This window comes from Lagopus leucura, unplaced genomic scaffold (genome assembly GCF_019238085.1).
Source record: "Lagopus leucura isolate 7727_CA_CO unplaced genomic scaffold, USGS_WTPT01 Super-Scaffold_100024, whole genome shotgun sequence".
NCBI lineage: Eukaryota > Metazoa > Chordata > Aves > Galliformes > Phasianidae > Lagopus > Lagopus leucura.
In genome coordinates, this window is record NW_024962276.1 from 7,030,155 (window position 1) to 7,043,032 (window position 12,878).

Sequence of the window (12,878 nt, forward strand, 5' to 3'; positions counted from 1 at the left end):
CTAGGAGAGTGGTTAGGCCCTGGAACGGGCTGCCCAGGGAGGTTGTGGATGCCCCGTCCTTGGACGTGTTTAAGGCCAGGTTGGACGGGGTCCTGGGCAACCTGATCTGAATGTGTATGTTTGGTGGACCTGCTAGGCAGGGGGGTTGGAACTACATGATCCTTGGGGTCCCTTCCAACCCGGGTGATTCTGTGATTCTGTGAAAAATTAGTGACTCGCAGTGGCCCTGAGGGGCTCCTAACAGTCAGAACAGTAAGGAAAGTGCTGCCCTGTCTCTCCTTGGGAACAGGCTGCATGCACGTTAAGAAACCAACACGTTTTTGAGTTAACCAGAAAAGTGCTCTGAAATTGTTCTCATTGTCTCACTTAAAACTACAGGCCTTTTTTTTCCCATCCAGAGCCTGCGTTGTGGAACCACTGGGGTGGTGACTTTCATCCGAGGGAATATGTTGCATGTGGCTTGGCTTGGGGACTCCCAGGTTATGCTTGTGAGGAGAGGCCAAGCTGTGGAACTGATGAAACCCCACAAACCAGACCGAGAGGTGAGAACGGCCTGTTTTAAATCCACCTGGGCAGTGTTTATCATGGAAGCTGGCAGATGTCATTGTGATAGGGGCTTTTTGGACACTGAGTGTCATTTTCTCAATGCCTCTCAGAGAGGCAGACCGTGTTGCAGTTTATCTGATTTGATTGGAAGTTGTTATGAATTTGTGTGCAAACTCTTTGTTCACATCTGAAGGGCCTTGCAGCCCTCGCCCTGCTGTGTTTGTGAAAACACCAGGTACTCGTGGAAGCATTCAGAGGGAAAGCACTAAGAGCTCTATTCAACCAACTCCTGTGCTGTCTTGCTGTTTAGGATGAGAAGAAACGCATCGAGGCGCTTGGTGGCTGTGTGGTCTGGTTTGGAGCCTGGAGGGTGAATGGGAGCCTGTCAGTCTCCAGAGCTATTGGTAAGAATGGGCTTTAATTCCATTTTCTGCCTTGCTTTTGCTTTTCATCAAAATTTTTTTCTAGTAATCCAAACATGAAATGCAGCTGAAGACAGAACCGTGTGCACCGAACCTCTATTTTTGCCTCTAGTTTGAGGGGCTGTTCAAAATAGTTTCTAACCTGAGGAAGAGAGAGCCATTCACTCCATGCTGTGTTAATAAAAGGCTTCCAGATGCTGCAGCTGCAAACCCACGGTCTTGTGTACGTGTTGTTTTTCCACAGGGGACGCTGAGCACAAGCCATACATCTGTGGGGACGCAGACTCTGCCTCCACTGTTCTGGATGGCTCTGAAGACTACCTCATTTTAGCCTGCGATGGTTTCTATGACACGGTCAATCCCGATGAGGCAGTCAAAGTGGTGGCTGACCATCTAAAGGAAAATAATGGTGACAGCAGCATGGTAGCACATAAATTAGTGGCATCTGCTCGGGATGCCGGTTCCAGCGACAACATTACTGTCATTGTGGTATTTCTCAGGGACATGAATGCAGCAGTCAGCGTTAGTGAGGAGTCGGACTGGACAGAGAACTCTTTTCAAGGTGGGCAAGAAGACAATGGGGAGGATAAGGAAAACCATGGAGAATGCAAGCGACCGTGGCCCCAGCACCAGTGCTCAGCACCTGCTGACCTAGGCTATGAAGGACGAGTGGATTCCTTCACTGATAGAACTAGCTTAAGCATAGGGTCCGGCATTAACCCATTCGATGATCAAGGCTATTTAGACCTGACAAAAACAGAAACTAGTACGCCTAATAGTGCCAAATACCTGCCACCAATTGAAGTGTTTAGTCCTGGTATACCAAAGAATGCAAGTTTGATTAATGGCTTGACAGTGAAGAACGAATCACCAGAGAGCACATCATCAATGTTTGGACAGAGCGACCCCAGGGAGTACAGCGCTCCTCTTGGTTTGCGTGCTGCAGAGCGGAGCATCTACAGGGTGAAGGGTTTAACCCCCATCTCCTTTGGGCTGGAAGACGAACTGTTCAAGTCCTTGGGAAAACGAGTTGCATTCTTTCATTTCCGATTCTGTTCCGGGAAGAGGCGACGAGGAGCCAGGCTCAAACCAAAGTTTCACACGCCGCTCTTGGCTCGCGAGCCTTCCCACACTGAGGGGTCGGCTCTGCCCTCGCCTGTCCGAAGCCGTGGTAGCACGAGGCTGTTGGTCAGACGCTCCCCGTGGTGGAGGCTGCCCAGTGCTACCGCTTACAGTGAGGGCATGTTTTTGACGCGAAGACAAAGTCATTGTATACCAGACGCGTACCTTCATCAATGCTGTAAGATGTAACTGTCTCCCTTGTGTTTCCCCTTCAGACTCCCAAAATAGACATTCCCAAAATAAAACCGGCATCATCAGGAAGCGAAAAAAGGTGGGCATTTCAGAAACGTGCTACAGTCTCCTGCAAAGCTCAAACCACGTGTAAATAGATCTAGGAATTAACAAATGTAGTTGTTTCAATTTCCACAAGGTTTGCTGGTGGTGCCGCCCGAGCAGCGCCACAGCCACCCGCACACACAGCATTAGTCACGCTCACCAGTGAAAGCTGAATAGCTGGGTCCTGGGAACAGACACTGGGAGGGAACAGTCCTTGGAACTGCAGGAAGGTGAACCCACCTGAGATGCATCTATGGAGCAATATGTCAAGAAAGGTTCTGCTTTAGAACTGCTGATATTTTTTTTTTTAGAGTGGGGAGGAAGTTTCCATAGAAGTCCAGGTTGCGTGGGTTATTTTGTGTTCTGCTGTTCTGCTTTCTGTTTATTTCAGGCTATCATTAAGATGAATCAGAAAATTACATCCACTTTTGCAGGTAAAAGACTAAAAGCCATACAGGGTTTTACCAGGTACCTTAGGAATGGACAAACTAAGCTCCTGCTACTCTGTTCTCAGACTCCCATTGAGGTACAGACTCATAATTTACCTATTTTTTTTCTTGTAAGATAAAATGTGGAATATGAAGAAAACTGTTTTTGTAGTTTTTAAAACAAATATTTCCTATGGCTAGAGGCGCAGCATAGGGAATGTCGTATATTTCTGGTGCTTTTAGTGGCATTTTTCTTCTTTGTCAGTTAAGGAAACTGTTCTCAGTTGGTTTTAATCAAATATGATTGTGCTTCATGCTTTGAGCCAACCTCTCTCCACCGTAACTTCATCTCAGGTCTTAAAAGAAACCACATCTGTGGAGATGTTCTGTACAGCACTGCTGTCGCTCCACAAGGCAAATCAGAGAGCTGCTTGCTAGGAGTAACGAGCAATTCAGGAGCTGTTTGGCCGCAGCAATGACTTCTAGATGGCAGTGGCATAATTGAACATCGGGTTGCAGCATGAAGGACAGTCAGATGCTGCACCTGCCAGGAGCATCAGTGCTGCAATTTGATGCTTTCCGCAGTGTGTCAGAAGGGCTGCTGGAGCGATCCAAAGCAAATGGAAATGCCATGGATGCCTATGAGCAGGGGATGTGCTCGGGGGTTAGTGCAGGAGTGGGATTCTCTGACAATCCACAGCTCTGCTTTGGTCCACCCTGAATTCAGAAAGACAAGTGAGGAATGGCAGTAAACCTTATACTGAGTAACAGAGGGCTGCTGATCAAACTTGGGATCAAACAGTGCCCACCAGCTCTGCCCTGCTCTCGAGGTGATGTTAAACCCTCAAGGGAGCACTGAATGAGGACGTAAGTGAGCAGGCTATTCCCATCAGCTCCACTGAATAGGCATCCTGTTACTATTACTTGTTACAGTAAGGAGGAGTATGAATAAATAAGTCTTTGTGAGCATTTATTGTACAATTCATATCATTTTAGCCGTAATAATTTAATAACAGTATTAGTATTTAGCTAGCATTTGCAAAGTATTTTAATATTAAGTAGTCAGGAGATTATCCAACACAAAGAGATGGCAAGGTTTGAATTCCGCCAATTTCTGCTTCTTCTGTCTTTGATGCACTATTTTAAAAGCAATTTTATGAATAGCAAAAGGCTTTGTGAGTAACCAGGAGTTGGAGTGTGGCTTCAGATTCCTTTGATCTTTTTCAGACTTTTTTTTTTAAATCTTGTGGGATCACTGGCTCTTATCTGTCATCTTAGTAAGCCTTAGCTGTTTTCTGTGTTCTCTTTAGCTGCAGCATATGTTCCAAGTCAGATTTACTAAGGAAATTTGAGAAACGGTGAAATATGCAACTCTGGGGCATCTCTGTGGTGCCTTTGTTTTAAATTATTCACAGTAATAATAATGCGTTGAAAGTCCATCTTGTAGCTGACTGGTGTGTCTGAGAAGAACGGCGGTGGTGTAAGTGCGATTCTTGGTCCGATTGAACTAGAATGGCAAACTGTCACAGAGGACAAAACTTCTTCCCAGCCTGCTGGAGCGGTTGAAGAGCGCTGGACTGCACGTGTGCTGTTTGGGGAAGGATAAAGCTTTTTAGGTGTGGATTCATCAACAACTCTGCTGCTCACACCATCTATCTTGCCAGGAGAACAATCCGCCATCGTAGTTCCAGTGTGGTCAGGTTAAAAAACACAAACACAAACCATTGTATAGATAGCAAGTGTTCATTTCTTCACTAACTGCATATTTATAGAGTAGATAGGAACCATTTGTAAGGTAAGTCCTTTAAAGTTCTATAATATTAAAGTAGTGGTTATTGGTCTGATATATGCTGCTCTTGATTCTACACACTAGACAAAAAAGCAGTGCTTTGTGAAATGCAGTGTTTTCTCTTAATGCCACTGGTGATAGGAAGTAGTTCTCTTCAGTTCAGAATCCTGTGCCCTTATTTGCTGCTTGCTAACGTAAGCAATAATCCCCCTCTAATGGTATCTAAGTGTTCTGTATCTCGTACTTTGATTGTCTATCTGGTGACAATGTAAAAATATTAGGCTAATATAAAAGTATTTAATTGTATTTATTAACTGTTGATACTGAGATTGTCTGTGACCTGTGTTTTGTATTTTTATCGTGTATCTTAGTGGTGGAATTTGTATCACAGATCTTTCCAATAAAGAGCTGAAGTATCCCTCTCTGCATTAACACAACCCGCATCAGTTTCAGTTTACGTATTGAGCGTGTTTGCAGAACCAGGAGGTAGGCAGTGAAAACATTTCTCTTTTAATTGATGCTGGTTTTGAGCAATGGGCTTCAGGCTGCCTGAAGCCGCTCCAAACTCGCTTGTATGCTATTCACTGTGAGTGCCAGAGGGGTTCACTTCATCCCCACTCTGATAAGTCTCCTGTGCACGCTTTTTGAACGTGCAACTCTGAGGAATGTCTGCGTTGCAGAGAGCAGTATAGCACCAGACCAGGGAGCTGTTAACCCATTTCAATTTGCACTAAAGGTGGGTGGAAACGCATGTATATAACTTTTCTTTTACCTAGAAGTGCCATCAATTGTCCTTGCAACTAAAAACCATTCAGCATTTGAGTTAGATTGCGTTATGAACACTGAAGGACAATGTCAAAGCAGACAAACTTACGCCACGTTTATGGTGGCACACTGTCATAGAAACTCCACGCTGTTTTTGGAACACTGTGTGTCAGTGAGAAATGCACTGTCCTATGGGCAGATAAGATGAGGCATAACGAGTTCCGTGCTTAGAGATATGACTGCTGTAGTTCAGCCCCACTCTCTCTTCACTAAATCTTCCCTACCCTGGCACTGGTCTGCAGGAAAAAATATAAGAAAGATTGGTCTAAATTAGGGGCTATTTTAGCACAATTTATTCACTCAGCACTAGTCCCATAAACAAAGCCATTAAAGGGGATACCCCAGCTTTGTTCATGCCTGTAATTTAGGGCAATCTTTCTTTAATCCATACCTTCTTTACAACAGGAACAAAAACGTTCTACCCTCGTACTGTGCAATAAGTAAGAATGAAGCACCAACACAACCTCCAACTGTACATACTCTTTCCAGTCCCTGATGATCAGGCAGTCGCACTATAATACTCGCCAGCATTAAAGCTAAAGAAAAATATGAATCCCACCTCTTAGGGCCTAGTACAACTATTGTACGTCGCAACTGCATCTTGTCAGTGGTTCTTTTGGGTTTTGTTTTGTTCTCTCCCTCTCCTTCACTCCAGCAGAGATCCTGAAATGGGAACAGGGGAAGCTGGCTGAGCCCACCCTGAGCACCTCCACTTGTAGATGGCCAGGCGTGGGGCAGCTGCAGCACTGGGTGCTCCTGTCCACCCACCTGTAGTACCTGTTTGTGAAACTAACATGTTCTTTGTGCTGTGAATAAGTTAAAGCTCATCATTTAGCAATGTTGGGACTTTCCCTCTGCGATTCTGTTCTACAGTTCACATGAGTTTATAGTTATAACCATGTATTAGTCATCCATATTTTATTTATGAAGCTGTTTATACAAAAACTGTTGAAGTTTTACCAGTATCTTAATAAAACAGTAATTTAAACCACGCTCCAGCTCGTCTGTTTCTTTAAAAGCTAATAAAGACTTCATCCAGATGGTGGTTGCTGTCCTCATTTGGTGGAAGATTTTCTTTGTGCTATATAAAGAAATTCTACATACAGAAGAAAACATAACTCACAGAATCACACAGTAGGGGTTGGAAGGGACCTCCAGAGATCATCGAGTCCAACCCCAACTCATTGCTGGGCTACCAGGTGTGGCTACTGGGAGAAAAGCTGCCCATTACAGCTCTCGGGGGTCTGTTCTACAGCCATGTGCTGTTACAGCACAGGCACTTTCAGGACCAGCTCCAGAATCAGTCGCTTCACTAAGGCTTTGGAACCCGTTTCCGTGCCTCTGGGATAAAACCCAGCAGCACACAAGTTCTTCGTGAGGTCAGCAAGGCACCAGAGCACTGCTTCCTCCTGTCCCTGCAGATGCTGGGCACCAACTCCAGATCACGTGGCCAATTCAAATAATTTCCTTCAGCTTGGGCCCTCAGTAAGAGTAAAGCATCCACGAGTGCTGAAGAGGCAGAGCTCAGCAATCACAGCTAATTGAGCTGTATGTGATAATCAGCATGCCACTCTGTGCTCGTGGCGTGCAGCTCAATGCAGGCCCAGAACTCAGCAGCAGGAACAAGGGGTGCATAACTCACAGCAAAGCTGCAGCTCCTTCCTTCAGCTAAGCAGCAGAAAGACTCACTGCAGTAAGAGCAAGCATGGGGCTTCTTAAGGAAGCAAGGAGGTTCTACGTGAATGCACAGCTTCAGAATTCTCTATGGACATTCATCAAATAATTGAAGAAAAAAAAAGAAGTCAGCACCACCACAGAAGAAAGTTCTGCACTCAGCCAGGCATCACCACCATTCACTGCTGAAGAACCAGTCAGTTAACAGGGGGTAACAGGGCGCTGCTGCTCCCAACAGATGGTCTCTGTTACTTTCCATATTTACACACAAACACCTCAAACTTTGCATCAGATTTTAACATTCATTTTATTAACAAAGTGCAAACAGTTTTAAACTATGAGTTGTACAGCACTTGCACTGTGGGACATTCATATAAAAACAAACACCAGTAGTCAGATGAGACGAGGACAACTATCAGACACAGTTATTCATGCTTTTCCACTAACCAGTTACTCAGCTTTCATCATAGCTTCACAAGTAGTTTAGCAGCTCAAAAGGCAATGCACAGCGGCAGAAAGTTTGGCAATGAGTTCAGGTTGGTCCACATCACAGACTGAGGAAAACAACTTCTGTGCCCACTACTTCAGGCTGCCTCCATCCGCTGCAGTGCAGGGAGGCAGCAGTCTCACACCATCCATTCCTTTACAGCAAGGATGTTCAGACATCAGCTGTTATTCCAGTGACAACAGAACACATCCTGGAACAGGGCTCCAGCACCTTCTGGACATCTTTACAGAGCAGCTGGAGCTGGCAGAGCCAGCAGGAATGCAGCCTTTACAATGAGGCCTTCGAAGGCCATTCTGCCCCAGTAACAGACTTAAGATGACTGCAGATGAACCACACAATGGTACGACAGAATGCAGTGCACACACAGCCATGAACAACAGCCTTGGATTAAGCTCCAGTGAATAAATGTATGTCTTCCCAGGACGTGACCCAGCGAGTCTTCAGGCCCCAGCGCCGTCCTCTATCTGGTGCAGAGAAAGCCAGCTTTCAGTGACGCCCTCATTCCAGGGCACTAAGGCTTCAACAGACACAGCCTGACAATCCAAAAATCCTACACTACATTCCAAAACCCAACAGGAGCTCCCTCCTGGCAGTTACATAAGCATGCTCAACTCAGCTGCTCCCTCCTCAGCACCACCTCATTTCTGAGGACTGCCTTAAAAACGCAGATGCTGAACAGCCAGAAGGAGGCAGGTCAGCTACACTGTCATCCCCCTGTGGCAGGCTGTGCAAACACCCATCTGTCTACTGCAAATAAAAGAGGAACGTTTCCTTTATTCTCTGCAGCTCCAGGAGCAGCAGGGAAAGGTGCATCCCAGGGCTACAGCCACGCCAGAAGCCAGCGAAGGCAAACAGTTAGAAATACCTGGTGGTGTCTTCTCCATTAACAAAGCTGCGGTCATCAGAACCCATTTGATCACCTCCTGGGAACACTGAGCACCGCTCTGAAGCTGAAAACAAACCAACCAACATTTGTTACCTTCATCAGGTGAGCAATTGCAACAGAGCAAGTTCACTTTCCCTCAGCTGCAAGCACTGCTGTACTGTACTTAATCACCAACACAGCTGTACCCAATGCCTTTGGCACCACATTAGGACTGCCATGGGGCTTTAATTTAAAGGTCGCTTCAGTCAAACACAGATATGAGTGGTGCTTTGATTATTCTGATGAGTTGTCAAGCTTTAGTGCCTGCTGCAGACATACAACAAAGCAGTAAACCAATTACTTAAATGAGCCGTTAGGTCACCTGCTAATGCTGTGCGAGATGCTTACTCAAGCCAAAACCCAGCTTCATCCAGCATCAGATGTCACCTTACAGCTTGCAATTTCATCAGAAGGTTAAAGCTTTTCAGAGAAACATCAGTGCCGTTTCAAAAACTCATCTCAGGTTCTCAAAGCACACTCCTGCCAATTAAGATGCAAATTCATGCCTAAGACAGCGGTTACGTCCCTGAAGTTGCAGCCTACTTAGTATCAGTGCTGGTACACAGGGAGTTCCAATTCAGAAGGACTAGAGCTATGGGTTTTCCAACACTTCCCCTGGGAGACTCACCTAAGCTGACTTCTCAAGGCTACAAAGAGCTCCCGTCTCCTGTTTTGATCTGTTTTTAATTGGGATCCCAAGAGAGGAGTTCTAAATCTTATTGGCTCTTACTTGTGCTTAATACCTCTAAAGCATCACCAGTAATCTCTGCTGCAGGAGCAGCCTGCATTAACAGGCACACAGAGGCACCTGCAGGAGCACCTGGGAAGGTTTCTCACACAACCCATTTACCTTCACTTGAGGACTGCACAGAGAAGGCATGGTTAAACCCCTCCGACGTGGAGGTGGCATCCTCCTGCTCCTCGTTTTCTGTGTCACATTCAATGTCACTGTCACTGCTCATGCCTGGCAGGAGATGAAGGACGTGCTTCTGACATGACCCACCTGCCAAAGAAACAAAACAAATCAAACAAAAGCAAAAACAACAGTGGTAAATCTCATAGCTAAAGCATTTGATTTTCTCACATGCAAGAGTTATCAGAGACCAAGAAAAAGCAGGTTCCAAACTGACTGTGTTTACTAGAGCACTAATGAAATCGACAGAACAGCAGGGAACAGCTTTGGAACCAGCCTAGCTTTGCTGTGCAGTGTAACTTAAGAGGAGCAGTTCCAACATGCCACCAGCTGAGAGCAGACTCAGGTTCCTTCCTGTCTGAGCTGCATTCCCTGCCAGCTGCTCTGCCTACAAGTAGGACAGAATATGAAGGTGGCTTTTTCAACCATCTACTCAGCTCTACCAACCTGCTGCTCAAGCAGCAATACTCTGTTACGTGTCCTTCCTACACAAGGGAACCACAGCTCTCAAAGTCAAGGTGGTTTGTTTTATTTTGCCAGAACATGGGAGCACAATGGAACCAAAGACCTCCACCTCCCTTTCAAACAATTTTAGGGGTGACCAAAGGAGTACATTCTGCTCTTCTACTTCTCCAGAGTTGACACTCTTTGCAGAGAGAAAGCAAGCAGTGAAGTGAGATGCCAACTTTACTGCAGTTTTCCCTCTGAAAGGAAAAAAAGTAATATTTGTTTCCTGGTGTTTTTAACAATGAAGTATTTTAGTTTTTAAAACATTTTCCTGTTTAGACTCTCTGCTATAACAGGAGAACTGCAGGAGCACATCATGATCACGCTGCAGTGACTAAGAGCAGAAATTCAGTTTTGTCACTGAGAGACCTTCTGTAAATGCCAACTCCCACACAATATTGCACACTGCAGATAGAGATGGATGCTGGCACCTTAATATAGGCTTTGTGCTACAATTCAGTCATTGAAATTCAAATTAGTGCAGGGGTGGAAGGCAGGAGAGTTTTAGCAAGATAAGAAAAAACTCTTCTACGTGGACTTTCAAAAAGAATGCCAATAATACTTTTTTCCAGCATGGAAAGGATGCAGGAAGGGAGGGGGGGAAAGTTTCCTCCAAGTCTCTAAGGAAACTGGCTTATGTACCACAACACCCAGCACAAATGGACTGCTGAAGGAGGGTTCTAGTGCAAGTGTGGAGGTAGTTACCACTGTGGTGCATCCCTGAAAGCAGAAGACTTAAAAGCCAAGGTCACTGATTGCTGGTTTAACTAGATAAGTTATTTTCAAGGTCACAATAACAACCAGCACAGCAAAAGACCCTGAGGCACAGCAAGAGGTAAAAAAAGCAAGTCCAGAGAAACAGAAGGCACTGTGTCACATTACCTGCTAGGTCCCTGCATTCATGCTGTACCATAATATCACTGCTCATAGACAGCAGTGGCACACAGGTGCTCCCCCCCCATTTAGCTTTATATTGCAGCTGCTAAACGTTACAGCAAAGTTCAGCAGCCACAGAAACAGCTGTTGTTTTCTCATCCTTTCCCCTTCAAGCTACTTCCATTACAGAAACAAATCACCGTAGACTGGAAGCATTGTAACACCGCTTTCTTCCTTTGTAACATCCAAGTTACCTTCCTCTGGTCCTGCTGAAGCTCCCTCAGGAAGCACAGCCTGCAGCTCTCCAGTTTCAGAGCTGCCTTCCAAACCACCCGACTGCGTCCCCTCAGTGCGATATCCTTTGGAATTTGATCTGAAAATTTAAGAGAGATACAGAAATCAATAATAATTCAACAATTCAAACAATAATTCATTAAGCCACATCCACTTCCAGCTTTGGCTAATTTAAAAGTACTTAAAATCTAAAAAAAATCCTTCAAAGTTTATGGTGAATATATATTAAAAAAGTGATTTTTTGTTATTTAGAAAAAAATTAAGTACTCCATTGCACTCAGCTTAGTTACACAACAGTTATTATGAAACTGCTGAAGAGTCACAGCAAAGAATTTTCTCTGAAGAAACCTTCAGTGAGATGATATTATGGCAAGGAATCGTGGAACAGGAGACTGTGCCCACCTTTCTAATCAAAGTAGCAGACCACACCAACAGCTGATCAGAATTAAAGAAAAAAAAGAAAAGTACAACCTGTACTCTGGTTACAGAACCAAAAATTGATATCCATACGGAAGAACAGCAGCCAATTAAACTTTGAAGCAATTCCTCTTCGCTGTTACAAGCACTCATTTCAGCAGATTGGCATTTTTTTCTTCAAAGATCAAGGGAAAGGAGAGAAGAAAGGACAAGACGAAGGGGAGAACACAAAAAAAATCCTTACCCTACAGCACCAGATTTTCTGGTCTTCTCCACAGCAGCCAAACCATTTAAGCCAGAAACTCCCGCATCAGAATCTGACCCTTCACAAGGCCTTTCCTCTGGCTTAGGCAGTGCCTCAGAAGCATTACTGCTAACCAGGGGCCTGGGGCAGTGATGCCGACTGCTTGACTTTGAGCTGCCAACTCCACCTGAGAAAAGAGGGAGAAAAGCTCAAAGTCCACCCACTTTCAGAAGAGTCAATCCAGTCAGTTTACATCCCTGGTTCAGTTCAACGTGCACAAGCACACCCTCCCCTACAACCTCACATGTTAAGCATCACACAGGATGCAGGTACCACCTGTGCACTTTCTCTGACCACACACACTGTCTCTATTTCCCCAGCTCATGCAGTTAAAGTTCAACTTCTAGTATCACACTCTCTTCACTACTTTTCCAAGCTACAGATGCAAGGTTGCTTGGCAGGAGCAAAGCAGCCACTCAAGTGGTGAATGAGGCTGAATCAGGCACAGTGGCTGGTCACACAGCGTGCACCATCTTCCTGTGCTTCCCACTACCACAGGTCTGTGCTGGCACAGCAGTATTAGTTATGTTTGCAAACAGACCCAGCCAAGTTTCAGGCAAACTTCAGTTGCCACATACAGGACTTCTCAAAAAAAAACAACAAACAACAAAAACCTCCTGTACAACAGATACAACACAGCACAGATGAGCTTGCTTACCTTCACAAGTCTGCCCATCTCCCTTTAACCGAAGATTACTATCCCCACAGTCCATAGCTCTTCGTAGAGACAGACTGCCTGCTGCTCCGGAGCGAACAGGTTTGGGTGAATTACTCTTCTTACTCACAGCTGCAAACACAATTTAAGATGCAACAAGTATTCAACCAAACTGCTTACAGCATTCTGTTTGTGCTCGTTTTAAGGGAGGTTAGTGACCAATGAGACCAATGTGGAGCTCAGCTCCCCATCGTGCACAAAACTCCTCCATCCTTCCTGTCAAATGGGATGGAGGAAAGCTTAAGCAAGCTGGGAGCTTCCAGCCCCCAAGCTGGAAGATAGAAAGGATAAGGATAACTAGAAACACCTCTCATGCTGTTTGTGGCTTCTCAAATTC

The 12,878-nt window shown here is 45.2% G+C and overlaps 2 protein-coding genes across 4 annotated transcripts in view; one reads left to right on the plus strand and one right to left on the minus strand.

Annotated features, from left to right (window-relative positions):
* PPM1E (protein phosphatase, Mg2+/Mn2+ dependent 1E) overlaps positions 1–6,399 on the plus strand; it is a gene marked incomplete at its 5' end in the record, with an annotated part of 12,249 nt that extends 5,850 nt beyond the window's left edge. Inside the window, 3 exons of the mRNA XM_042879958.1 lie at positions 399–542; positions 857–950; positions 1,213–6,399. Coding sequence (XP_042735892.1) covers positions 399–542; positions 857–950; positions 1,213–2,279 — 1,305 coding nt within the window. The remainder of the gene's footprint in view (positions 1–398; positions 543–856; positions 951–1,212) is intronic.
* TRIM37 (tripartite motif containing 37) overlaps positions 5,972–12,878 on the minus strand; it is a 22,801-nt gene continuing 15,894 nt past the window's right edge. For 2 of the 3 annotated variants that reach the window (XM_042880021.1, XM_042880020.1), the window contains exons 20-25: positions 12,485–12,613; positions 11,767–11,953; positions 11,066–11,184; positions 9,366–9,518; positions 8,456–8,540; positions 7,371–8,054 (exon numbers count right to left, since the gene is read on the minus strand). In XM_042880021.1, the coding sequence (XP_042735955.1) occupies positions 8,051–8,054; positions 8,456–8,540; positions 9,366–9,518; positions 11,066–11,184; positions 11,767–11,953; positions 12,485–12,613 (677 nt within the window). In that variant the 3' untranslated portion in view covers positions 7,371–8,050. Of the gene's footprint in view, positions 6,072–7,370; positions 8,055–8,455; positions 8,541–9,365; positions 9,519–11,065; positions 11,185–11,766; positions 11,954–12,484; positions 12,614–12,878 lie in introns of those variants that run through there. The other variant, XM_042880022.1, reaches the window with a different exon arrangement.